The sequence below is a fragment of the Salvia miltiorrhiza genome, chromosome 2, assembly GCF_028751815.1.
Source record: "Salvia miltiorrhiza cultivar Shanhuang (shh) chromosome 2, IMPLAD_Smil_shh, whole genome shotgun sequence".
In the NCBI taxonomy this organism is placed as follows: domain Eukaryota; kingdom Viridiplantae; phylum Streptophyta; class Magnoliopsida; order Lamiales; family Lamiaceae; genus Salvia; species Salvia miltiorrhiza.
The window spans coordinates 72,327,202-72,352,074 of NC_080388.1; the positions used below are offsets into that span (position 1 = coordinate 72,327,202).

At 35.1% G+C, this 24,873-nt stretch overlaps 5 protein-coding genes across 7 annotated transcripts in view; 1 reads left to right on the top strand and 4 right to left on the bottom strand.

The window, feature by feature from the left end:
• The window catches only part of LOC131008955 (uncharacterized), a 984,029-nt gene extending 961,615 nt beyond the window's left edge, over window positions 1-22,414 (bottom strand). The window contains exons 1-13 of one of the 3 annotated variants that reach the window (XM_057936101.1): window positions 22,217-22,414; window positions 21,507-21,644; window positions 21,362-21,443; window positions 21,200-21,276; window positions 20,992-21,110; window positions 20,796-20,913; window positions 20,599-20,715; window positions 20,427-20,518; window positions 20,294-20,360; window positions 20,142-20,223; window positions 19,752-19,843; window positions 19,537-19,680; window positions 18,968-19,197 (exon numbers count right to left, since the gene is read on the bottom strand). In XM_057936101.1, coding sequence (XP_057792084.1) covers window positions 19,051-19,197; window positions 19,537-19,680; window positions 19,752-19,843; window positions 20,142-20,223; window positions 20,294-20,360; window positions 20,427-20,518; window positions 20,599-20,715; window positions 20,796-20,913; window positions 20,992-21,110; window positions 21,200-21,276; window positions 21,362-21,443; window positions 21,507-21,644; window positions 22,217-22,351 — 1,410 coding nt within the window. In that variant the 5' untranslated portion in view covers window positions 22,352-22,414 and the 3' untranslated portion in view covers window positions 18,968-19,050. Of the gene's footprint in view, window positions 1-18,944; window positions 19,198-19,536; window positions 19,681-19,751; window positions 19,844-20,122; window positions 20,224-20,293; window positions 20,361-20,426; window positions 20,519-20,598; window positions 20,716-20,795; window positions 20,914-20,991; window positions 21,111-21,199; window positions 21,277-21,361; window positions 21,444-21,506; window positions 21,645-22,216 lie in introns of those variants that run through there. The other 2 variants (XM_057936102.1, XM_057936103.1) reach the window with 2 other exon arrangements.
• On the top strand, window positions 2,236-3,074 carry LOC131009049 (rapid alkalinization factor-like). Its single transcript, XM_057936257.1, has one exon. It carries the CDS (start codon window positions 2,492-2,494, stop codon window positions 2,840-2,842), a length of 351 nt encoding a protein of 116 aa, XP_057792240.1. The 5' UTR covers window positions 2,236-2,491; the 3' UTR covers window positions 2,843-3,074.
• On the bottom strand, window positions 5,553-8,735 carry LOC131009006 (uncharacterized). Its single transcript, XM_057936189.1, has 7 exons — window positions 8,091-8,735; window positions 7,778-7,855; window positions 7,551-7,693; window positions 6,882-6,952; window positions 6,711-6,806; window positions 6,108-6,200; window positions 5,553-6,029 (listed from the first exon to the last, which is right to left on the bottom strand). The coding sequence occupies exons 1-7, from the start codon at window positions 8,478-8,480 to the stop codon at window positions 5,947-5,949; spliced, it is 954 nt and encodes a 317-aa protein (XP_057792172.1). The 5' UTR covers window positions 8,481-8,735; the 3' UTR covers window positions 5,553-5,946.
• Window positions 9,648-14,547, bottom strand: LOC131009003 (ATP-dependent Clp protease proteolytic subunit-related protein 3, chloroplastic). Its single transcript, XM_057936185.1, has 10 exons — window positions 14,097-14,547; window positions 13,346-13,447; window positions 13,017-13,139; window positions 11,825-11,884; window positions 11,209-11,305; window positions 11,055-11,128; window positions 10,702-10,755; window positions 10,524-10,607; window positions 10,327-10,443; window positions 9,648-10,020 (listed from the first exon to the last, which is right to left on the bottom strand). The coding sequence occupies exons 1-9, from the start codon at window positions 14,367-14,369 to the stop codon at window positions 10,348-10,350; spliced, it is 963 nt and encodes a 320-aa protein (XP_057792168.1). The 5' UTR covers window positions 14,370-14,547; the 3' UTR covers window positions 9,648-10,020; window positions 10,327-10,347.
• Window positions 15,233-17,796, bottom strand: LOC131009023 (REF/SRPP-like protein At3g05500). Its single transcript, XM_057936212.1, has 3 exons — window positions 17,588-17,796; window positions 17,274-17,504; window positions 15,233-15,969 (listed from the first exon to the last, which is right to left on the bottom strand). Exons 1-3 carry the CDS (start codon window positions 17,624-17,626, stop codon window positions 15,481-15,483), a joined length of 759 nt encoding a protein of 252 aa, XP_057792195.1. The 5' UTR covers window positions 17,627-17,796; the 3' UTR covers window positions 15,233-15,480.
• Window positions 22,415-24,873: the final 2,459 nt, after the last annotated feature.

A 24,873-nucleotide genomic window follows, 5' to 3' on the forward strand; every position in this document is an offset into this window, starting at 1 on the left:
TACCTTAACTTCATAGTATAAACTATATAACACCTAACCTAAAAAATATTGGATAAATAGAAACTTAGTTTAAATACCTTATGAATAGTTTTGTTCATCCAACCAAAATATTCTTCAAGCTTTTTGTAAACCATAACAGTATAACTATATAAAATATTTTTTAAAAATAAATAGGGGTAGAGGTGTATTTGGTAGACAAAAAGGCACCGACTTCCACCTGTTAGGCGAAGCAGAATTCTACGAACTTGAATCTATGAAAAATCATCTCTAAAAATTTAGATTATACTATTTGCATTGACTGTTGCCTATTTGTCAACTGGAATACTACAATATTTTAGTAGTGATGTGGGTTTTTTTAAAACAAATATTTCAAAATTCGAATTCTATCAATGTGAGAACATTCTATTGATGAAGTTTGTGGTATTTGGTTTTTTCAGTGATTACTATCACCTATGTCATCAAAAAAAGAAAAAAGAATACATTAATATATCTATCAATAGAATACATTAAATAACCTAAACAGATTTAAAATTAAATTGATTTATTTATAAATTGTATTTATAATTATTTATATATTTATTAGTTTTTTTTTTGTATTATTTGGCTGTTTGAGGGTGGCCAATTGGAACAGGGGTTATTTAAAAAAAGAAAAGGAAAAACAGCTGGCTGTGGAGAAAAAATTTAAAAGCGGCGGAGGACGGCTGTAGATAATTGACGCGCATTCATCTCTAATTTTATCATCTTAATTGTTAGGACCACGCCTCACGCGGCCTACCATATATTCCTTTCTTTTTCATTTTTCATTTTTCAATTTTATTTTTTTGGTATAAAAATATATTTTCCTCTTCCAAAACAATATAATAAAAATTTATTAAGTTGATGGACGATTGATATTATTAAAGCATTCAAAATCAAATATCCCCAAGTATATTGAGACGTCATTTGATTAAGATCAAGAATTCGCATGTATCAAAATACTATTTAGATATATAAATTGGATTTGCGGAGTTCTATAATAATTTTGAAGTATTTTAACACTTGGCTACTTTACATTTACATGTGTGCCACCCAATGGTAGATGTATTTATTATGTATAGAGTTTTGCCACCTAAAAAACTCAAATTATTAATAAGACATATGCATAATTATAAGTGTTAATAGGCAAAAATGCCCTTTTCTTATAAACACTTGTAAAAATGCCCTTTTCACTTATGAAAAAGGGCATTTTTACAAGTGTTTATAAGAAAAGGGCATTTTTGCAAATGCCTCTAAGTATAATAGTTTCCTTATCTAGGAATTCAATAAATGTGCTATTTTCTTTTTTCCTTGAGGGTTTTGAATTTTTTAGGAGATGAAAGTAGAAGTATTACTTATGCAAAAAATTGTGTCATCATATTAAAATTTGTTAAATAGTGTGTTTATATTTGAATTTTAAGTTACATTCAATGACAAATTTGTAATTTTCTTGGAGTTTTAATAGTGATTGAATCTGAGTCTTGACCTATTAAATGATCTAACAAAAATCTAATATACATAAACATAACTTATAATAATAATTGCATACAACAGCATAATTATATATCCGCCATGGTTAATACATCATTTTCAAGTCCTTTTCTTCCTCAAAGTAGTGGCTGCCCTCAAATGAAAAAAAAGTCCCAAATTAAGAGTAAAAGAAGAGAGGGGCACAACTACAGTAGTAGTAGTAGGATGCATTGCCTCAAATAAAATTTTCTTTTATTTCTTTAATATTAATACATGTCATATATATATATATATATATATATATATATTTAAAATATCATTAAATATGTACTTACTTTGTCTCATTCTAATAGGCTCAATTCTTTTGAGTACGAAAATTTAAAAAATTATTTTTTAACAGAAAAATAATGTGATCCACACTAATTAAGTATATTTTTTCATGCTAAAAAAAAAAAAAACGAATCTATTCTAATGGGACATCTCAAAAAAGAAAACGAGTCTATTAGAGTACTAGGGATGAAATATATAACAATACTTCATCCCTCCCGCTTCAAATGACCCTATTTCTATTTTGGGTTGTCCCGCTTCAAATAACTCAACTTAAATTTAAAAATATTTAACACTACTTTTTAGATGGTCACATCACCACTTTACACCTTTATCACACATTCTTTAATTTTCGTATCGAAAAATTTAGAGTCATTTGAAGCGGGACGGAGGGAGTACAAGATAGCTATACTGTTTGAAATAAAATTAAAATAAAATCGAGTGAAGCAATTAATTGTGAATGGCATAGTTGTAATATTCTGAACAACCTGTCTCAGCGCAATTATCAGCCCTTCATTTGCATATATATACAAAATTCAAGCAACCATTTCTTCCACTTGTATTAGCTGTTCAACCTTTTCTCTCTCATCCTTCCTTCCCCAAACCAGAAGAATCTAGAGAGAGAGAAGTATACATTCCGCAGATTCGGAGTAATTGAGAAGACGAGCTTCCGTTTCTAATGGCAGGCACTTGGAAATTACTGCTGGCGCTCTGCTTAATCGCGTCTGCCATACTCCCCCACGCCACGGCCGGCGGCGACGCGGCGGCGATGGGGTGGGTGATGCCTGCGGTGAGATCGGGCTGCAGGGGAACCGTGGCGGAGTGTATGGCCGACGAGGAGGAGTTCGAGCTGGATTCGGAGTCCAACAGGCGCATCCTAGCCACGCGCCGCTACATCAGCTACGGCGCGCTGCAGAGGAACAGCGTGCCGTGCTCGCGCCGCGGCGCGTCGTACTACAACTGCCGCCCCGGCGCTCAGGCCAATCCCTACAGGCGCGGCTGCAGCGCCATCACTCGTTGCCGGAGCTGAACGGATTCCGCATCTCTGCTGCTCTAATATTCTTTTCTATTTTTATTTATTTTCTTCCTTGGGAAATACTATAAATTTTACTTTTCCATTTCTTCCTTTTCTTTTCATTTTTTTTTCTTCTTTCTTTTTGGGGAGGGGGTGTTTGGTATACCGGGAATTAATAATTGAATATACACTGTTGTGTTGTTATGTTGTGCTCCGCATATATACAGTTTTTCTTGAGATTCTTTTATTTGTGAATAGTAATCATACTCAATCTGCTTCCTGGAATTTCTTAATTTTCAGATCTTAATTAGAATTTTTTATACCAGTTCACATCATGTAATGTATTTTTTTTTTCTTTTTTTTGTAATGTAAGAACTCAATGAAAATTTATTCCTTTTCACTAATGAGAGAGATGCCATTGATCTTTTGCATATTGGAAGATACAAATTGAGTTTTTGTATGCATATTCTTACTAACACAATCTATTGAAATTGAACACATGGATTACCCAAAATTAAAAAGAATGAAGTGGAACTCAATATTTTTGCATTTATTTTGTTAGCCACTAAAATTGCTTAGGAAAAATGGAGAATGCTTGATTTGATGGGAGAGAGAGCCAGACAGATAACAACCCAAACAACAGCTGGATAAGGGTGGTAGGCCCTAAATCACACACGCAAATAATAGCAATAATTAATGTGGAATTGAGCAAAAATAATTTCACTATAGTATATGATTTGATTCTTAGGTTTCTTTATTCTAGCAAATTGGTGTATCTTCGTGATGGACACTCTGGAAATTAGTAAAAGTGTGAAAGGGGAAAGTTATGTAACTTGTCATATTGAATATTTGTTGCAATTGTTTCCTCAAAAAAAAAAAAAAAATATTTGTTGCAATTATTGTGTGTTGAAGAGAATTTGTAGAATGGAACAAAGAGTTCAAACATAAGTATAGAGTATTGCTTAAGGGAAAGAAGGATTCACATTTTACTTATGATTAAAACAGAGTACTTTAGGGAAAGATGGAATGTGGAACATAAATAATAATAATAATAATAATAATAATAATAATAATAATAATAATAATAATAATTGGAAGAAGTAGCCATATAGGATAGTTGATATTTTTTTAATTTTTTTTCACTATTGCTAGTGTTTTTTTTTTCCCACTATTGCTAGTGTTTCTTTCTTTTATTAAAATTAGTTGAAACTTTAATTAAAATCAATTTCCTACAATATTCTTTCAAGTAAATGACTATATTCTTTTGGAATAATTTTGTGGTAGTATTTATTTATGCCAGTAATCCGGAACAAACACATGTCAAAAATCAATCTTTAGACATGGTTGTTTTTTGGGTAAATATCATGAAAACCCCTGAAGTATACCCGTTTTATCAAAAATACCCTGAAATTTTCAAAATGTTCTCTAAACCGTCAAACTATCAAGTTTTTTTATCAAATATATCCCACATTTATTTTTCGGTCACCAAAATCATGATGTGGCTCCCCGAATGCCACAATGTAATTTATATTCTATTTTTCTAAAATGCAATGGTAAAAACGACGTCGTTTCGTACCATATCATTAAAAAAATTCACTCTGAAATTTAAAATTCACTCCTATCGTGTTTGAAATTCACGCTAATAATAACCTAGAATTAGGGATAAACACGATAGAATATAGTACGAAACGAAGTCGTTTTTTCTATGTATTTAAAAAAAATAGAATATAAATTACATTGTGGCATCCGGCGAGTCACATCACATTTCTGGTAACCGAAAAATAAGTGCAGCATGTATTTGATAAAAATCTGATAATTTGAGGGTTTAGAGAACATTTAGAAAATTTTAGGGTATTTTTGATAAAGTGAGTATAGTTCAGGAGTTTTCATGATATTTATTCTTGTTTTTTTATAAATAAATTTAAAAATTGCGTCACGGTATTTGAATATAGATATGATTACTTTTGCTAATTCATCATCTATTTCATTATTATACATACATATACATAGATACACTTATAACGTGCTAGTTGGTAAGAAATTGGACCCACCTACACTCACCTTACCAGAAAAGCAATCTTAACAAGTCACAGGATGGGAATGTTAAATAAATTCTTTATTTACAAAAGTATAACTATCATTTAAATCATTATTTTTGACCAAATTATTATTTTAATGTTATTTTTGCGGAACATTTTAATAGCGACTCCATCTTTCAACTTCTAATCATTTCGACAACCTAAATAATATGTATCCCTTTTCTACGATTCAGAATTTTCTTTTATTTTCTCTTTTTTGTCTGCTCTCCCATTTCAGAGTACCAAAAAATCCTCTCCCATTTCATGATTTTAGCTAATAGTATATGATGATTCTCATCCAAAACGAAAATGAATACATACATTCGACATAGATAAATAATTACAATCATTAGTCTCATGACAAAAGAATCAATTCATAAATAAATTCGCCCAAACTTTAACAGCACTCTTCAAAAGAAAAAGAAACATTCAACAAGATGGAATATTATATAAGCACATGATCAAACTTTGAGCAACTCTTAAGACAAGGATTTAACATAAACTCTGTGTCGATGATGAAGCTTCAATACATGTAAATAACTAAACCTTACTTTAGGAAACAAAAATACAAAACACCAAAATGCCTATATATGTCATATTTGAAGATAAAAAAAAAAAAGTTTACTTTTTATGGATTCACAAGTGGCTGGCAGCAACAATGAAACTAAGTATATATTCAACGACGAAAGTTGATGATATATGTGAGATTACATAATATCAAGGTGACTAATCTGGGTTCTGGTCCAAGAAATCTTATAATGCATACATGAAAAGAGGACTCAACCATCATAGAAAGGGGATGAGGAAACGCAGTATTATGTCCATCTTGCTATAGGTTAGAAGTTCGACATAATGTTCATTTCCACACGTATTCGAACCATTTTTCTGAGCCAACCAAGCTAACTTCGGCTTACCCTTATCTAACCAGCCTAGCCATTTCGTACCCCTAAAGACCAGCATATATATTTTTCTGGAGCGAATGAAATATCTGCCGTCTGTCTGGTATGGAAAAGATAAATCAAATTATACCTTCATCAAGTCTCAACATATGAAGAGTTGAAATTTAGGTGTTTCAGCTCCCACGTTCAGATAGTTGACATCAACCACAACTTCACCAAAATCATCTGGCAAACATAGAAAGTTTCTGTTCATTTATTTTATCCAATTCCTTCAAGTGAAGGGCTATGCAGAGATATACAAACCTTCATATAATGTTCTTGCAATACGAACGTATTTAGGTATGAGATCCCGGTATATTATTCCTTCAGGATGTGCGTCCAAGACAACGAGGACTCCTGCCAACAACAAGATCTTCAGATAGTTAGAATCCTTGTGAGACATAAGCGGTCCAACTGTCCAAGTGATTCTATAATTTCATAATCTCAAATTTGAAGAAAGTGCAATGTTAACATTATAAACTTACATTCTCACCGATTTTATATATGATATAAACTTCAATCAAGAAAAATTTGGGGCTGAATACTCCGAAAAGTTCCAAAGTTATCAATTTTCAAGGTACGAAAATAAGCTGGAATAAAAAAGGTGTGAAAATGGTAATGCAGTAAGAAAGAAGCTTTCAAGGATGACACTGATTTTAAGTCATTTCCCTATAAATAATTTAACATTAACCATCCACACATTTAAACACAGACACTTAATAATGCTAAATAAGTCATTTCCAGATTATCACATGATTGCGAAAGCTTTCCCTAACAAAATCAAGAATCAAGAGACTTAGCTCATTCAAATTACTAATAGTTATAATACGTAACATAATCTGTAACAATAAAAATGACAATGTCAACCTGGTGCCACCCATGCATCTCCAGAATTACTCGGTAACGGAGCAAGCCATAAAATATTTCTCAAATTCATTGAATCGTCATAAGCAACGTTAGATCCTGAGAATGATTGACAGCAGAATCAAATTATTATGCTAAGCATTTGAGAAATACCACATGATTGACCCTACTCACCGACTTGGCAATAGCCCATGTTGTAAGGAAAAAGTTCTTTGTCATAGGCAGGGTACTCTTTAGCATGAAACCTGCAAATATATGCATCATGAACTCGTGTATAAGTCATCATTACTAGATAGTGTCTCATCGCAAACTTGTCAACAGGAAGACAAATTATAAGTTATTCACATCTATCTTCTCTGATGGCATGATATCCTTTTCTCAATATTTGTATTATTTTCAATATCTTATTGATTTCTGAGACAAACCTTATTGATTTTTCATAATGGCACAAAACCCTCATGTCAGGATCCTTTCATAAATCTTCTGCTTAAAATATTAATGCATTATATAGTTCCTAACTTTATTTTAAAAGGGGGGATCATGGCTTTCTAAGAGAAATTAACGGGTGTACTTCATTGAAGCAATATCCAAAATCCTGACTGCACATTCATACGTAGATAATATGTAACTGTATACGAGTCAGGTAACAATAAGATATAAGTCTGAGCAAAAACATGGCATGCATTTTTATATTTCTGTATTTCAATCACATGATAAGGAATTCACTGTGATACAAGCAGCTATATATGCAAACCCAAGCACCTTCAATGATACCACATGAATGGTTTCATCTTACTTCTATGCAATCCTCTGATGTTTAAAAGAGTTCACATCTCAACTTACAAAATGCCAACTCTTCCAGATTCCTTGGCAAGGAAAAGGTGGCCATGGAAAAAGTCATAGCGGCTTAAAGACACATTCAAGCCTACTCCTGGACCACGCTCCACAATAATTTCAAACAAGAACTTAATGTAAGAATTCAAGCCCTACAAAAATGGAATTGGCTTACGCAACCACACTTAACAAGAAAGGCAAGTAAATACCATTCATTAAAAGCAATCATCAAGAACCTCATCGATAAATAGCCTCCCATAAGGGTATCTAGTAAGCTCACAGCGGTCCTCGTTTGATCCTTCAACATCAGGAACCTGCATTTTTTTCATTTTCAAACAACAATGCTGCTAAACATCATCCTTCATCACAAACCACAATTCGGTGCCAAGTAAGTTCAAAATCACAGTCAACATCATACTCAATTCACTCAACCTAAATTTGAGATATTTGACAAAGTAAAATGCAAGCACACTCAATCTCAATCAACTCAGAAATTGCAAAATAAACTAGTATAAAAACAAAAGAAAAATGTGCAGAAAGAGGCATTACGGGTACAATAGCCGGATCAAGAGCTCGGTGAATAGCCCCAGGGTCACCGCCGGAGTCGAGGGCGAGGCGCGCCAGCTCCAATATGGGCGGCGGCGGCGATACAATCAGGCGATCAATTTCGTCTCTGCTCCGACTCAACGGCGTATTGAGTTGAGAAGTGAGCGATCGGCGAGTGGGTAGGGTTTGATTGAAGGGGGCTAGGAATTTGAAGCATGAGCGGAGGTCCCGGGCGACTACCGAGTTGACGGAGGCGGCCTGGTCGGGTGGGCCCAGGAGGGAAAGTAGGTCAGAGGCAGTGGCTTTGGGGGAGAGAGCGGCAGCTCCGGCGCCGGCGCCGGCGATAGAGATGGAGAAGAATAGGGCGAATTTAAGCGGGAGGGAAGAGCCCATTGGGTTATAGAGTTAGCTGCAACAGCTTTTCTTGGATTGATTGCAGTGATAAATACCTTCGGAGATCAAAATTTTCGATATTTCACACTGCATTGCAAGTTTCACAGATGACATTACAGCTATGGAGATCACAACTTGAAAGCCAATAAACACAATCCGAATTTACTTTCACTTCGAAGTTTTAACTTTTAACCAATTTAACTACTACTACATGTTTCACATTTCTCTGTTCAATGTCTGAGATGCAGTGGCTACATTATACTATTTGAGTTCTTTGCTTATAATTTTCATCGAATTATAATTTTGTATATAAACATTAAAATTTGACGTGGTAACTATGTTCCTATCAATTAAGAATTCGATTAAACGTACGGTTGATATAGCTAGCAAATAATTAATTATTTCATAAAAAATGATGTTAGTTATGCCAATTGATAGTCATGCGAGAATAATTATGTCACATCAATTATTCGACTAGCTATGTCAGCAATAAGTTTGATCGAAATCGTGATTGATAACAAAATTAAATTAAATCAATAGTTCAATAATCACTATGTCAATTTTAAAGTTTGTATTCAAAATTAATATTAAGTGAAAGTTCAATAATTTATATTATTTGCACACTTCTAATTATACCAAATTTGGTACTTTCACTAACTCATTTGAATTATATACTTCCTCCGTTCCATTTACCTTGACACAAAACAAAATTTTTGAGCATGAAATTTAAGAAATTACTGTGTTAAGTGTGTTAAGACAAAGGTAAATATGCATTTCTTTATGACAACTACACAAACCAAATTCGTTACGAAAACAAAATTTCCGATAATAGTTTAAAATGAACTGACACGAACTTATCATGCGAATTATGCCACAAACACACAAAACATCTTCGTATTATTTGTCCACCGGAAACTATTTTAGCGATCACTACTACTCCTGTGAAATCGATTTTATGGTGAAACTGACTTCACAATAAAACTACTTCAACATACAAATGACACTACCATGAAACCAGTTTCACACGAAACCACCTAAATTACTTAGAAAGATAAGTTTTAAATTCAACATATAATTTTCACACAAAAATAAATATTAAATGTTCAAATCCTCCATCAACCCTACTAAAAACAAACAGGTAACTAGTAAAAGCAAATTTTATTACTATTGCATAAGCATGAATCTTTCACTAAACCATGGAAAACAAATTCAAGCATACAACTAACAAGAATGTCAACAAACATTCAGGTGAGAAATGCTATTGAAGAGTAAAGGGCCAACTCAAGTATTATATATTAACCCCAATATATTTTCATTACAACTGCAAAGCAATCCAGAGCTGTTCTTGGAGGCGCTCTCACCAAGAACTTTAGCTGCACCCATTCACCCGATTTATGCTCACCTTTACGAGCTCACCGTAGTTGATAACAATCGTATGGCTATCCGTATTGGCTTAAGCTTCGAAACTAGCTGTATATGCTTGAAATCAGAGTTTGGACAAGTAATGGGCATGATGTGCTTTAGCTGTAGATTGAAAATCCTGCACCGATGAAAGAATGCTGATCCAATCACACTTCATAAACATCTACTCAAAAGCAAATATGACTCTATTTTCACCTAAGATGACTAGTTATTTGGACCAGCTCTCAATTAAAAGACTTCCAAAAGCAAACATGGTTATTGTACTAGATCGTGGAGTAGCAATGGTCATACGTGTAATGAAAATGTAGAGGTAGTTAGAAATCCACGGGATGATTCTTTTGGTCTACTTGGTGTACTTGTATTAGATTTACGGTATCCACCTTGGCAAATTGAGGGACATCAAAATCCAGAGGGGAAAATTCACCTTCTAAGTATTTGGAAGCAACTACATTGCATCAAGGACTTTGATCCCAGCATTCTTATCCCATTCTTCAGGAGGGGCAGCATCTGACATAACCTTTTCCTGTCCACGCCAAAGTATCTGAATCCAAACGTCACATCATTAGTCTAGAACAAAGGTCATCAGGTGCAAAAAGTTGGGCACAATCAGAAACAACTCACCTTATCAATGACACCAAAGTCTTTAGCTCTAGTAGAGTCCATATAAAACGGCCTTTTCATCACATTAGCCACAGTCTCTTCTGACTGATAAAATTAAAAAAACCGACGAATATTATTTCATAAATAAACAAGCATGAAAATAATTCAAGGTAAAAAGAAATTTGACATATCAACTCACATTTCCAGTGTGCTTAGCTAGAAGTTTAACAAGGATATCCCTGTTTATTATAACCTACAAAAGCAGCTCAATAAGTTGCAGAAACAGATTTAATACACTTTCGTGTGTTAGAACACCAAAAAAAGCCTAAACAACTAAAACATTGTCAGTAAAGATCAAAAGTCCCAACATGGAAAGGAAGTGCATTTTTAACCCCAAATACAAATATTGGTGCCCCTATGATGCCACTATGCATGGATTACAAATACCCATTATTCCAGTATTGCTTACTACGGGCTTATTATTTACCACTACGCATGATTAACATCTTCCAGTCAAATGTAGTAAGAAACAGCAAACAAGCTCAAACTTGCCTCTTTTGCACGAATCAGAACATCACTGGCTGGCATTAAACCAGAGGATGGAACACGGGGTTGTTGAATCATAGCTGAAACAGGAAGTTCTAACTGAATTCAGAAAAGTGCAAGAGAAACTACTTAAAATTAAATGCAAGAAACTGAAAACTACCTTTGGCATGTGGCATCATGAACCTTTTGCCTTTGCTTCCAGCAGAGAGTAAGAGGCATGCCTGGCCTATAGCAGCTCCAACAGCAACTGTATGTATCTGCACATGAGATTAAGCATAAGAGATGTAGTCAAACACTAAGTATCATTTAAACAAGTGGAAGCATGCTTCAATAAAATGCAACTTAAAATCAGGCAAAGAAAGTGATACCCATCTTTGTCAAAAAGTTTGAGCACAAACTGCCATAACAACTACGAAAATGACCCATGAAGTGTGAAATATTTGCAGAAAACAGGATAATAATGGTTCTGGAGAAGCCAACTTTTTCTTTTAAAGAAGTTACCAAAGCAGATCCTGACCACAACGCACCATATGCAAGTTCATTTACAACATGAAAACAGGATGTTCTGTTCATGAATTTGCATTTCTAGGATATGATAGACATAATTCCAACTTATAGCTATAGATACACCGTAGGCTATTGACTGACACTTCCTAATTCAGGCCAGTAAAACCAAAACACGACCACATCCAGGTAAATTATCTGGAAAGCATCTAAACAAGCAACCTGAGTCCACATGATTAATATATAAGTACTCATACACACAGAAACCATACCTCATTCTTCAATTGCATCATAGCATCATAAATTGCGAAACCTTCAGTCTCCATTCCAACCTTAACATTATAGAATATTTCAAGCATTATTAAGAATGCATGAATAATGAACTTGAGGAACTTAGAAGGAAAAAAATAGTTAAACAATGAATATGTGACCATTGAAAAGAAGTACTAACACGGTGGTTTAGAAATTAGAGGAAAAGATATAAGATTACAAATAGACCACTAAAATTAGAAGGAAAATCAATAAGCTGCAATTCGGAAAGGATTAAAAGACAGCAGTAAGAAAATTGAATCAGACAATGAAACATTAACGATTATAATGAGAAGTGAGAACAAGAACAGTAGAATCATAATATCTAATTAAGGGACCAAAAGTTGGAGCTTAAGCTTTGTTTTTGTTATAGTTAGTATCTAGGTTTTCCTTCTTTACCTGTTGTTATTTTAGGAATAGATTTAACCTAGTAGTAACCCTAGCTTTCTACTCCCTATACATATGGGAAACACTCTTGCAGTGAATAGGACAGTTTATTTTTTTTCTCCTATATATCTCTATACTTTACTGCTTCACAGTTTTCTCATTTAAGCTCAATATTCTAAAAATCTTTCATTCAACACTTAAGTTCGAGATCAGCAAAATCAATGTAACTTCACCTACACACAATATAGATATGAAACTATTAACTATCAATCAAGGGTGACATTTCGTGTTATTGCACTATGCTTTGCTTGTATCATCCTGTCGTGTTTATCCATTTTATTTCATCATAAACACAAAGACAAATATAACTGCAACTAGATTTGAATATTCATGTTTCCTAGTTGTATTGGTGTTGAATGTGTCTAGTCGGTGGTCATGCCATACTGTCATTTATCTCTGTAATCTTGTATGCTATCGTTTTCTATCGTGCTACGTAGTTGGGTGGTGTTCTATTTCAAGACCAAGCAAAAATCATCGTATATGACATGATGGTCATCAATCGGAGAACATGAATCTTCAAACACAAAAGGCATCCATTGACTAAAGTTCTGCCCGTGGGAGGGGAACAACAGCTGGAAAGAGCTGCTATACAAGTAACTATGTAAAGAAGGGACAGTGACAGGGACAAGAAAATTCAAGAGAATACAATATCACATCTTTTGAATAAATTCTGAAGGCAAATAAGAAATTAATCACTTAAAATCTCACCGTTTCACCATCATCACGAGTTGTCCCAGTGGAATTTATGTAGAGATAAATTGGCTCTTTGGGATCCATCCACTGAAGATACATCAACTCAGCTACAATAAGCTCAGTAACAGCTGGAACCAACTGAAACCCAGAAAGGTCCATATTATTTGCAAGAATTGAGTAAAGGTGTAATTTAAAATTTGAAAATAAAATTATAAGAGTAACACAACTCATTATTTCAGAAGTTTCAGAAGTGCTTTTCAAATTAGGGATTGAGATGAAATTTTTTAGTGGTCTTCATGTCAAGAGCATGCTAAAAGAACAAGGAGTAGAGTCAAACTAGTAACCGGCATGCCAATGTACACTATTCTTCCGTGCAGCAACAGTGAAGGTAAGTCTGGTGGAGGTCTTCTTGGTCTGTGCTCATTGTATGAAACAGATCTCTCTACCTGTTTCAAGCAACAGCAATAATACTAATAAGTGAAAAGTTCACTATTGTAAGATCATGATTTTTCCACAAAACATACTAGCAATACGTTATTTCTCAACGTAGGCGAGCATAAACTCTTCAGTTTAGTAGGAGATGGTCAAAGTTAATTCCAGTAATTCTCATAGCATGCTTACTCATGGATAATGAGATTTTTTAGCAAGCTTCCCAGGTTGCAAGCGCAAGAAAAGGTTGTACAGAGTTACATATCAAGGCAATTATTTCACTCCTTCATATGGCTAATCTCCGGTTCAAGTTCAATTGAAGGATCTTCAACAGGGATTAACATGTAACAACGTTAAATTTTTCATGTGTTGCATCAAAATTTCATAGTGTTCGAACATGAAAAATGAGGCTAACCGACCGAAATCAACGAAGTTCACCAAAGCGGCCAAGATAACATGATTCTGAACTGTTTTTAACCCCTAAAGTATCTAATTTCCTCTCCAGAAAAATAATTATCTCGAAAAAACACGGAGTTGTTTGCAAACAATAATTCTCGTTTTATCAAATAAAACTAAACAATCAAGCAAGTTGAGACTCGAAGAGAGCGCTTACAATTGCAGAGACACACAGAGCGACGATTTGTCAAAAACATAAACGGTAAATACCTGGGCCGGGGTAGCCATGAGGGTGGGGGAGTCGAAAACGTCCAAAAACGGCGGCGTATCGGAGTTTTTGGGTCTGTTGAGGAGCGTATCGGGAGAGGTGGCAGCAAGGGAGGCGAGCCTGGATAGAAAGGGGTCTTTAGGGTTAATAGGAGGCATGGGAATCTTGGCGCTGTTGGTTGCACCGAAACTACGCCGTTTGGAGGAGTGTGCGACGGAAGCTGATGAGGAGCAGCAGAGAGAAGAAGCCATGGGCATCCGCACACAGTTAGCCATTGAAATTTTGTGTTTGGTTTGGAGGAAGGAGACGACGCTCTGAGCTCAACCGCAGATATCAAACAATCCACACCCGAATTACCAGTGTGTGGGTCGGGTCGGGTCGTCAAATATGTAATTTTGCAATTTTTATTAAAGTAAATAACTTTTGTTTGTGATGAATAGTCAGGATTGAATAGCAAATAAAAAAAAACATTCGTAAAATGATTATATAATAAAATTTGTAATAAGAATTTATGACACATTAAATAAGGCACTATTGCACTGATTTCTGACGATTTAATTAAATTTAATTTTTTTCTGGTAAGTTACTGAGATTTGACATTTTTAAGTTTCTTTTATTTGTTACATCCTTCTTTATCCTGAGAAAAAATGTTTTTGTCGAAGCCTTGTTAGAGACAAGCTCATTTTATCATCATTATTATACTTCTTTCGTTTCATTAGAGTGTGCATTTTTTTGTTATTTTAATAATATTATACAAGAGTTTGTACTTCTTTTTTTAACCCTTCTTCCATTAATAAAAATTTAATAAAATGAACCCTTCTTCCGACAATCATACATATTTTTAATGGGAGGAAGAGAGTATTTAAACTGTATCTTAAATGTTTTTCATTTTTTTTTATATTTAATTACGTCTCCCTTTAAACATAAAAATATAATTTCATCGGTTCATATATGTACCAATGTTGAATCATAAACTGAAGTTGGCACTTTGGCACGTAGCATGCAATTGCAAACTTAATTTTCCCAAGTATTTTAATTTTACAAAAACATATCACTATACATATATCGATTTCACTATATAACAACCTTGTTATTCTAATATATGTCACCATGGCATCAATAACAAAGGGGATGAGAATGGATAATCAATCACATAAGCTCCATCATAGTAAATAACTACCAACGAATAAAACAATTTAACATTTACCAAGTTGATGTCATGGTAAATCTGTTCCCCTGTCTCAATGCATAATCCATATGTCCCAACTTCATTATCAAAAATCTTGCTAAACATACGACCAAATACTAGTTCCAAAAAACTGCTTAAAACACGTACCTACTTCTAGCTAGAGAAATCTGCCGTTTCCCCCTGCTAAAGACTCATCACTACGCCGCGATTTCTTCTTCTCCGCGGCCGCCATCAATGACTACAGGCTTCATATTCTCAGTCCTCAGAGCCTCAGCAATCTTCTCAATAGGTATGATCGGAAGATGTGCTGCCACCTTGTACCCTCTCTTGGCAGCAACTTCAACCTTCTGGTTGTACATCTCCGAGCAGTAACCGGCTAGTGGGCCAGCAGCTAGAGCAGCTCGTTGGAAGAGGGCGTACTGGTTCAGCAAACGCCAAAGGTACAGTGCATACTCCTCGGTCACTGGTTCATACTTGGTGTAGAAGTCCTTGGCTACTGGCTCGTACTTGGCATACACTGATTTCGCAAGTTCAGAAGCTGTCTCCACCATGCCGGTTTTCTTGACATCAGCCATCACGCACCGTGCAGCGATAGGTGCTCTCCGAGCATGGTTGTAGGCTTTGAAAGATGCGCTCCTCAGAGTGGAGGGCACGCATTTCTGCACTTTGTGCACAGACTCATCAACCTGCATTATCCATCCAGATTGTTTTATCCTTTCTTTCTGAATGAATATAAAATGATCTATCCAAAAGACATTAACAGAGACCATCATCTTCCAAGAATATATACCAACCAATATTGTGTGGAGGCAAAGATGAATGAATCCCTTTGTGAAAAAGGATGGAGAAATGGTTCATCCATAGCATAAGAGGTCACCAATATTCAAAGGATTTACACAAGTGGATCAATGTTTAAAGAATGAGTTCATCATATAGTTGTGTAACAGGATATTCTAGATCATAAAAATTCATGTTTTAAGGAGGAGAGGCTCTCAAAAGAAAACCAAACAAGCTTAAATCAATTGTACAATAATCATGAATGAGAAGCAAATAATCGATCATAAGAGTTCCCCTCAGATCAAAATGAACATAATTTGCATTAAACAAATTCTACAGCATCACATAACCATAATGTCAAAACAATAAGACGGATTTCTTGATAACTTTAAGGGGGCGTTTACTTTGAAGGATTAGCCTTTATAGTTAAAATTAGCAAGACTAATCTCTTGTTTACTTTGATGGATTAAAACTTTGGGGTATCTCAAGGCCCTTGATTATTTCTATCATTTAAGCTAGTTTTGTTTGATTCTTATCCCATTGAAGTGGTGGGATTGGAGAAATCATACTCTTGAACATGCATTTTATCAATCATGCAAAGTAAACTCCCCTAAGAAAAAAGAAAGATCTCCAAATGTGATTTTAGAATATACAAAAGAGAGTATTTGGTTTCTCTATAAACACTTAACTTACCTGATCAATTTAACTCATTGGGTTCAATGTATAGAAAAAATAAAGAAAACAACTCAGAAAGAACCATGCATTTCTCAATCCAAGAGCTTCAACCTCCGGCAATGCCACTGCGACATCTATTTTCTAAATAGAGCCTCTGCATCACCAACCATATCATGCCATGATTACTCAACGCATTACTTCCTTGAAATTCCAAAAAAAAAAAAGGAAAATTGCGTAAATCCAATTAACAAGATTATCAACTTCTGGAAAGCAACACCAGCTTTGTAAGATCACTTACAGAACATTGCTATTTCTACAAACTAACGATAAAAAAATAGCATCTAAATAGTTAATTAAATCGATTTCAACCTATGTGAGAAATATATTCTTTATCAATGAAGCCCCAGCGAATCGTTCAGCGTTTAACCCTAAGAAGATCAAACAATCGCATGAAACAAAATCGGAAACCAATAATATATCGGAGAACATAATAGAATATCATCATATCCAACCAGCATCCAATTGAAACGCATTATACCTTGCGATCCGCAAAGTTGAGGACTTGAATGGGGAGATGGTGTGATTTAGCGTAAAGCGGGCCGATGACGTTCTTAACAGAGCCCTCAACGACGTCAATGCCGGGCTTGAGCCGGCCCGATCTCTCCTTGGCGAAACAGTAGATGCTGGCGACGAACATCAGCGCTTGAAGGGCGGCGACCACCACGAAATCCAAGTACTTGAGCCTCGGCCTGTTCTCATCGCCCCTCGCCTTAATTCACCCAAACCAATTAGGCATCAATACATGAAATCAAATCAGAGAGAAGGAAGAGGGTGATTGATGGTGCGGCTTACGGATTTAGGTTGTTGGAGATTGCAATCTGTTTTGGCCATGATGAATTGCAACAGCGCTAATCTCCTCCTGTCTGGTTCTTCTTCTTCTTCCGATCTCGAGGGAAAATCGATTTGTTTGTGTCGCGTTGGATATATAGAGAGAGAGGTGATGTATTATGTATTTATGTGTGTGTGTGGAATAAATGCGTGGGCAGTGTGTGTGAAATTAATGAGCATGCAAAACATGCAACTCTTGGAGTTTTGATCAAAAATCATTTTAGGTTAGCCTTGAAAACACAATTAAAAGTGATTTTATTACTTATTTTAATCCCAAATACTACCTTATATCAATACTCTAATTAAAGTGGTGCTTTAAATACATTACTGAATTCAATATAAATAAAAATATACTAGTACATAATAGTAATGGTTGCAAATGGTTTGTCAAAAAGAAATGATTGCCAATGAGTAAGATTTAAGGAATTTTAAAATGATGAAATTTGAGAATGCCAAATAGGAGATAAAATCTGATTAAAAAATAATTTTGCTACTCTTTCTCGTCTCGTATAAGAATAATGAATTCTATATTTACATACACATGTTTAATTTTGAATTTAATAGTGAAAATAAATTTAAAGTAACTATAAATAATTATCGTCTAACAATTTTCTTAATTATTTTATGATCAATGTGATTAATTTTGTGTTTAACCATAGAAAATAATTATTGAATTTAGTAGAAAACTTTAGAAAAAAAAATAGGAAATAAAAATTATTAAGCCAATTTCCCCCCAAAAATTTAAGCAAATTACTCTTTCACTAAATAAATAAAAATTTAAATATATAAATTAAAAGTGTATAAAATGTGACGTAAGCACGTAAATTAAAATAGTGCTTTTAATACATTATTAAATTCAATACAAATAAAAACTAAACTATACTACAAATAAAGGAGAGTTGATGGATTTTGATATAGTAAGCTTTGAGAATGCCACGTAAGATAGATGTTATTTTTCTATTATATATTACACCTTTCGTTCATGATATCGCTTCCATTTTTATCATTTTGGTCCACATAACATTTTATTTTCATCCACACACGTTTAACATTCATTAGTGTTATCTTTTTTGTTTTAAACACTTATTTTTGTTCCAATACTCTATAAATTGTAATTGAGATAATTAATTTTATAAATTACATAAAAAATCAAAGATCGATTTGTTCAAATAATTAATAAAAAAAATAAATTGAACTTTAATTTTTATGTAATTTATAAAATTAATGATCTCAATAACAATTTATAGAGTATTAGAATAAAAATAAATATCTAAAACAAAAAAGATAATGCTAACGAATGCTAAACGTAAGAGGTGCTCACGTAAGAAACCATTTCTATTGTACCAAAAAAACCAATTGTACAGGAAAAAAAATCCAAAAGAAAAAGAAAATTGAGTGCAAGATAAATGGAGTTGATGGATAAGCAGCTAAAGCTTCCAGTATATGTGGAATCGGTGCAATAGAGCAGCAACGGCGCCCCAAAACAGTATCTCACCAAAGATAACATAGAGCAGAATCCCAACTCTTGTTGAATGCCACACATTGATGAAAATGTGCTTCTCAATCCACCTTATCTGAACATAACATCATTCATTATCATCCTTCACCTCTAATTAACTTCTAATTAACTTAATTAATCATCTGCTCATCATCATCATTACTCACTAATGCTAATAACCCAACATTTCTTCTGCCTCTAAACATGATGGGGATAAGAGGAGTAAGTATCTATCTACTCATGCATATTTATGGTATTATGCTATTTTGTGGATAGAAAAAACTGATGCATATTTATCTATGCTTATTGTTTTAAACTTTTTTGTATAAACTAATATGAATGTTAGAGCAGATTTGCATAATTTTTGTGTTAAAAGCTGTTGTATAATAGCGATGAGCGTTGGAGATGCCCTTACCAACGTATTATGAGGATCGTCGTAATACCAACCGTTGATAAAGCCCGCGAAGACACCTTCCGCTGCCATCACGTATACCAGCATCGCGTTCATGCCAATCCACTCCAATGGCAGAAACAGGTAACTAATATTCCATATATCGACCTAACATGAAGAGTTTTAGTTAAAGACTTTGCAATACTTTTCTCTGTTTTATTTCAGTAATCAAAAAATACCAGCATGTAGAATGCAGAAAACACCAATGCTGCTGCTCCAGATGTGACACAAACATAGCTGAGGGTGTATAGTTGCTTATTCAAAGGAATTGCTGCCACCATATGTAAAAATTTCATCAACAAATATGAGATATATAAAATACATTTTTTCCGTGAGAATGGGAAATAATATGAATAAGTCAGTTTATAGGGTTGAATAAGTTGCTGGTAATGCACGACTAGCCATTCAAACCTAAGTTTGAATCCTTGAAGGGCTTAAAATTTCACCAATAAACTAAATTACGACTATTCATGCATTAAGTGCATTAGCTTATTCAACCCTATATACTTGGCATTTATCACGAATATAGTCATTCTCACTATAACCGAACCTTTTTTTTCCCAACGTACCATCTGCAAAGTGGAGAGTAATTCCTATAACAAGAAGGCCGAGTCCTGGGATCATCCAATGTCGAAGTCTACTCCGATGATCCTACAAACCTCATCATATCAGATTGCACCTACCAGTACCATAAACGAGCTCGAATAATCTTTTTGCAGACCTCTATGTGCACGAGAACATGGCCGAAGTGAAGCCCGATGATCGTGGAGAGGATAGCAGAGATCGAGCTGCACTAAGAAACCATAAATATGTCCAAATTCAAAGAAGTAAAACTCTGCAATTGAGGGAACAACCTTAGAATTCCTTCGGGTTCAAAAGGCGCCCAGCACCAGGACGGAGCATCACTTCGGAAAGGCCCCTCGTGTGGGGAGCTCGTTGTGCAAGACTACAATGCAGCACTTGAGAATGTGACCTTTCAAAGTTACCAAAACGAGACGAAATGAAACCAGCAAGAAGACCACTCACTTCCGATCTCTTCCAAGCTGGATGCTGATACATGTGATTGATTCCAAGCACCTTTCTATCGACATAGCCTACTGCGTTACAAGGAGGATCCAACTTCCCTCTCACATTGCAACCTACCTGAATATCAAAATTTCTTGTCCTAATTAAGAAGATTAACTTGAGAAATTAATCTAGCAAGGAAAGAGAAAAAGGCTTACAGTTACAACTTTCCCAAAATCAGGACTGTCTGTATCTTGCACAGTGAACTGCCAGTCGGGAACAGATATTCCATATAACACGGCCAGATAAACAATCAGAACACACGCTGCGAAAACCCTGCAAACACCGCGGATCACTAGTCAAGTGAACGTTTTTCGAGATCAAATTGATCAACAGCTGTTAGAGAACACTCACCAATGCCAAATATATAGCTTAAACACAGACAACTTTCCAGGTGATACTAGACCTTTCAGAACACAACGTTTCGTCATGATTTCTACTAAAGCGACCACTAAATAGGCAAGAGCTATCCTCTGCAAATGGTACAAACACTCCAAATCTCACCACAACTTCATTTGATCAAAGATAAACAGTCCAAATCTCACTACAACTTCATTTTCACCTGAAGGATTCCACACCACCTTATCATTTTCATGTCAACCCCATAAGTTAGCTTGTCGGGGGCATGTGAATAACCTCCTGCACAAACTCCGTCCGATTCAACATTGATAATACCTAAACTTCGCATACTCGAATAAAATTTATGCAGAAGCTAAGGAGTCACCTTGCAAAAGGAGGCCCCAAAAGACAAGTTTAACAGTTCTGAAAATGACTTTTCTGATAGCTTCTGCCCTACCTTGTATTCTCTATCCATACAATACAAATCAGCAAAACAATCAATGAAGTGGAATTGCTTAAAAGAGTCGAACCTTGAACGCGAGTGCAACTGCCATTCCCACAATGAAGAGGAAAAAGGGCATAACAAAATCAGCAAGATTGCAGCCATTCCATGGGGCATGCCCTATCACAGGCCACTCTCCGCCCGCGTCATCCACCAAGATCATCAACTGCAATCCAATATCATTCAACATACCATTCATACATATTAACATCGTCTCAGTGTCCCAATTTCAAGTTTATCATCAGCCTATTCCAAAATCCCCAATAAAAACATTCTTGCACTAGGCATGAAATGAAGATTTCATGAACCAAATGCATTCTCTTACAAGAACTAAGGGGTGTTTGGCTAAGCTTATAAGCTTCTTAAAACAACTTATAAAATGTTCAAGAATTTATAAGATCCTTAAAATAGCTTATAAGCTCTTGAAAAATATTTGGTAAAATAAGCTCATAAACAGATCATTTCTCTTTGATTTTCTCTCCCTAATTAGGATTTTTCCTCTCTAACTGTGATTTTATTACCCAAACACTTTAACAACATATAAGCTCTTGAGTCTTGAGACCTTACATCGTATAAACAATTGAAATATCTTATAAGCTCTCTAAAATAAGCTTATCCAAACATCTCCTTAGTGCTATGAACTTCACGAATTCGATTTGCAGAGAATAGTCACCAGATATAGTAATATGTAAAACGAAACAGCTAAACCATTAATTAACCGAATCAAAGAGCATTTACCGCGACGGTGAGGCCTCTGAAGATATCGAGCGACGCCACGCGCTTGGGTTTTGGATTCTGCTTTTCTGTATCTTCTTCTACCGTGAGTTGAGCTTCCGAGTTTGGAGCTTTAACATCTTCTTTTATATCCGCCATCTCACTACTTCCCGTCGTTCCCGACTGCCTTACTGTGTGCAGTGTGTGAGTGCATACAGTTATATGTATGTGAGTGTGTGAGTGCATACAGTTATATGTGTCTATTGTATCTATATGTATAATATCTGACAATCGGTTGATGTCGAAATGTGTGTCTGTTATGTGTGTATTCTGTTTTATCCTTTCCTCTTCTTGGCTTTGTCTTCTTCTCATAACCACTGCCATTTTTGAATTAGGGACCTACTGTTTTGTTTTACAAATAATATACTCAAATGGAATATTGACCTGCAAATACAAATTTTAATTTTAGTAGGATAATTTATACTAGTAAATTTTATCACGAACCTAATTTCTCTATATTTAAATTCATTTTTTAAAGAGTTAATTGCATATAATATCACGAACTTTGCCCGAAATTCATTTTTATTTTTTATCAAATACTTTGACATTTATTCAATTTTCCCATGATTTTAATTTTACCCTCAAATCGGAGCCGACGTGGCGCTGATGTGCCTCGCCGGCACACGCCATTCCAATAAATTAAAAGATGCATTTCAGTTTAAACATTAAAACCCTCGTTTCAGTAATCAGTGCCACCAATGGGCGAAGCACCAGCGCCAACAATCGGCCCACTGGTTTGGAAAACTGAAAATACGAAGCAATCGACGCTAGCAATCAGCGAGCAATTGGCGCCACTGGTTTGAAAGACCTCGACACGAAGACTTCCACACTGGTCTGGAGAGGAACCCTTCGACAGAGGTGATGGAAAGGAGAGCATTCGTTTTTTTCTAGCGCCAAAAGCAATCTTTGATTTCATTTTGCCCGATAAAAATGAAAAAATAAAAGAAGTTAGGGCTTTTTATTACTCCCTCCGTCCACAATTTAATGCCCTATTTGGGTGTGGGCACGGAGACTAAGAAAGCTGAAAAAGGTGTTGTGGTGAAATATAAGGGTAGTTGACTAAAGTGATAAAGATAGTTGACTAAAGTGATAAAGTGATAAAGTGTAGTAAATATAGAATATAAAAGTGAAAAAAGTGTTTGAAGGTGGGTCCATTAGTGGCAAATGGTAGTAAATATAGAAAAAGTAGGAGAGTAAAAGGGTACAAAAAGCAAAACAGGGCATTAATTTGTGGACAGTTTTTTAAAGCCAAACAGGGCATTAAATTGTGGACGGAGGGAGTATAATTTAATATTATATGCGTAATTTAAAATTTATACAATTAACCATTTTTAAAAATTAATTAAGTTGCTTCCAAGGAAACACTAAAAAGTGTGAACTCCTATCTTCTTAGTTCGGCGAACACACACACAATTAACATAGTCTTGCAGAACACACACACACACACAATAGATCTCTTCTGAGTCTGTTGAACACACACACAAATCTCTTCTTTATCGCATAACACACACAATCCAGCGAACACACACAAATCCTTCTATCTCTTTTCTCGCTCTTCTCTGTCGCCGCGGCGCTACTGCTGCTACAAGTCCGACGAGTGGCCGTCGCCCTCACCCTCCTTCCCAGATCTATCAATGGTGAGAAAAGAGTCGCACCGCGCAAGTGGTCGTCGCCCTCCCTCTCCTTCCCAGATCTATCAATGGTGAGAATAAAGTCGTGCCGCCACACCCTCGCCTTCGCCTCTCCACCGCCCACCAAAGCTCCTTGTCGGAGGCACTATGGTGAAGAGATCTGAGGCACCGCAAGAGAAGTGTAGAGAGAGAAAGGTGGTGAAATGGTGAAAGAGAGTGGGACGAAATGGTGAGGTAGTGAAATGGTGAGAGAAGTAGAGAGAGAGAAAGTGAAATGATGAAATTTACACATAATTTAATTAAGTAATCTAGTCCCAGCTCAAAAAAAAAAAACGAGCCATGTTACATGGAACAACTCAAAAAGAAATACGAGCTAATAATATTAGGACAACTAAAAAAGAAATATGAGCCAACAATATTGGGACGGATGGAGTATATACCAATTTCTCAAAGTTATTCCAATCCCATCAATAACAAGAATAACATCAATTATAATTATATTAAAAAAAACAAAAGATATTGAAATTTGAAATTAAGAACACAAAAATAATCTAATCGTAAGTTTTGGATCGAATTAACTACAATTTCCACAAAGAAAACAAGGCATCAATAGTGGTAGTATAAAAAATACAACGGTTAACAAATTTGAAGCACTTCATGCGCGTAGCAAATTGGCCTTCATCATTCTTATACTAGAACTTTTCATCATTGAGCTTTACCACGTCCATAGTCCAGTATGTCATTTTTCCGGATATGTGGTGTGCTCCAACAGTGCGATCAATGAATTCTTTCCATGACTTAGTGAAACATACGAGCACATTGGAAAAAGAAATTCATTGCCAGATTTATTTCCAATCTTACAAGCCCCATATGAATTTGAAGATCACACGATTATTTCTACTCATCAAATGCTGACCATCACGAGAAAAAAAATGGAATCCCTCCATAATTCTCATTTTGGTTATTTAGAAGATATATCTAAGCAGAACT

Excerpts from the sequence above, each read along its gene's own strand:
- LOC131009049 (XM_057936257.1), top strand. The coding sequence starts at position 2,492 with ATGGCAGGCACTTGGAAATTACTGCTGGCGCTCTGCTTAATCGCGTCT.
- LOC131009006 (XM_057936189.1), bottom strand. The coding sequence starts at position 8,480 with ATGGGCTCTTCCCTCCCGCTTAAATTCGCCCTATTCTTCTCCATCTCT. Across the intron at positions 7,856-8,090 it reads TTGATCCGGCTATTGTACCC|GTTCCTGATGTTGAAGGATC; the intron begins GTAATGCCTCTT and ends AAAAAAATGCAG. Across the intron at positions 6,201-6,710 it reads AGATGCATGGGTGGCACCAG|GAGTCCTCGTTGTCTTGGAC; the intron begins GTTGACATTGTC and ends TGTTGTTGGCAG.
- LOC131009003 (XM_057936185.1), bottom strand. The coding sequence starts at position 14,369 with ATGGCTAACTGTGTGCGGATGCCCATGGCTTCTTCTCTCTGCTGCTCC. Across the intron at positions 10,756-11,054 it reads TTCTGATTCGTGCAAAAGAG|GTTATAATAAACAGGGATAT; the intron begins GCAAGTTTGAGC and ends CTGCTTTTGTAG. Across the intron at positions 10,608-10,701 it reads TAGCTAAGCACACTGGAAAT|TCAGAAGAGACTGTGGCTAA; the intron begins GTGAGTTGATAT and ends TAATTTTATCAG.
- LOC131009023 (XM_057936212.1), bottom strand. The coding sequence starts at position 17,626 with ATGGCCAAAACAGATTGCAATCTCCAACAACCTAAATCC. Across the intron at positions 17,505-17,587 it reads ATCTCCAACAACCTAAATCC|GCGAGGGGCGATGAGAACAG; the intron begins GTAAGCCGCACC and ends GGGTGAATTAAG. Across the intron at positions 15,970-17,273 it reads TCAACTTTGCGGATCGCAAG|GTTGATGAGTCTGTGCACAA; the intron begins GTATAATGCGTT and ends TGGATAATGCAG.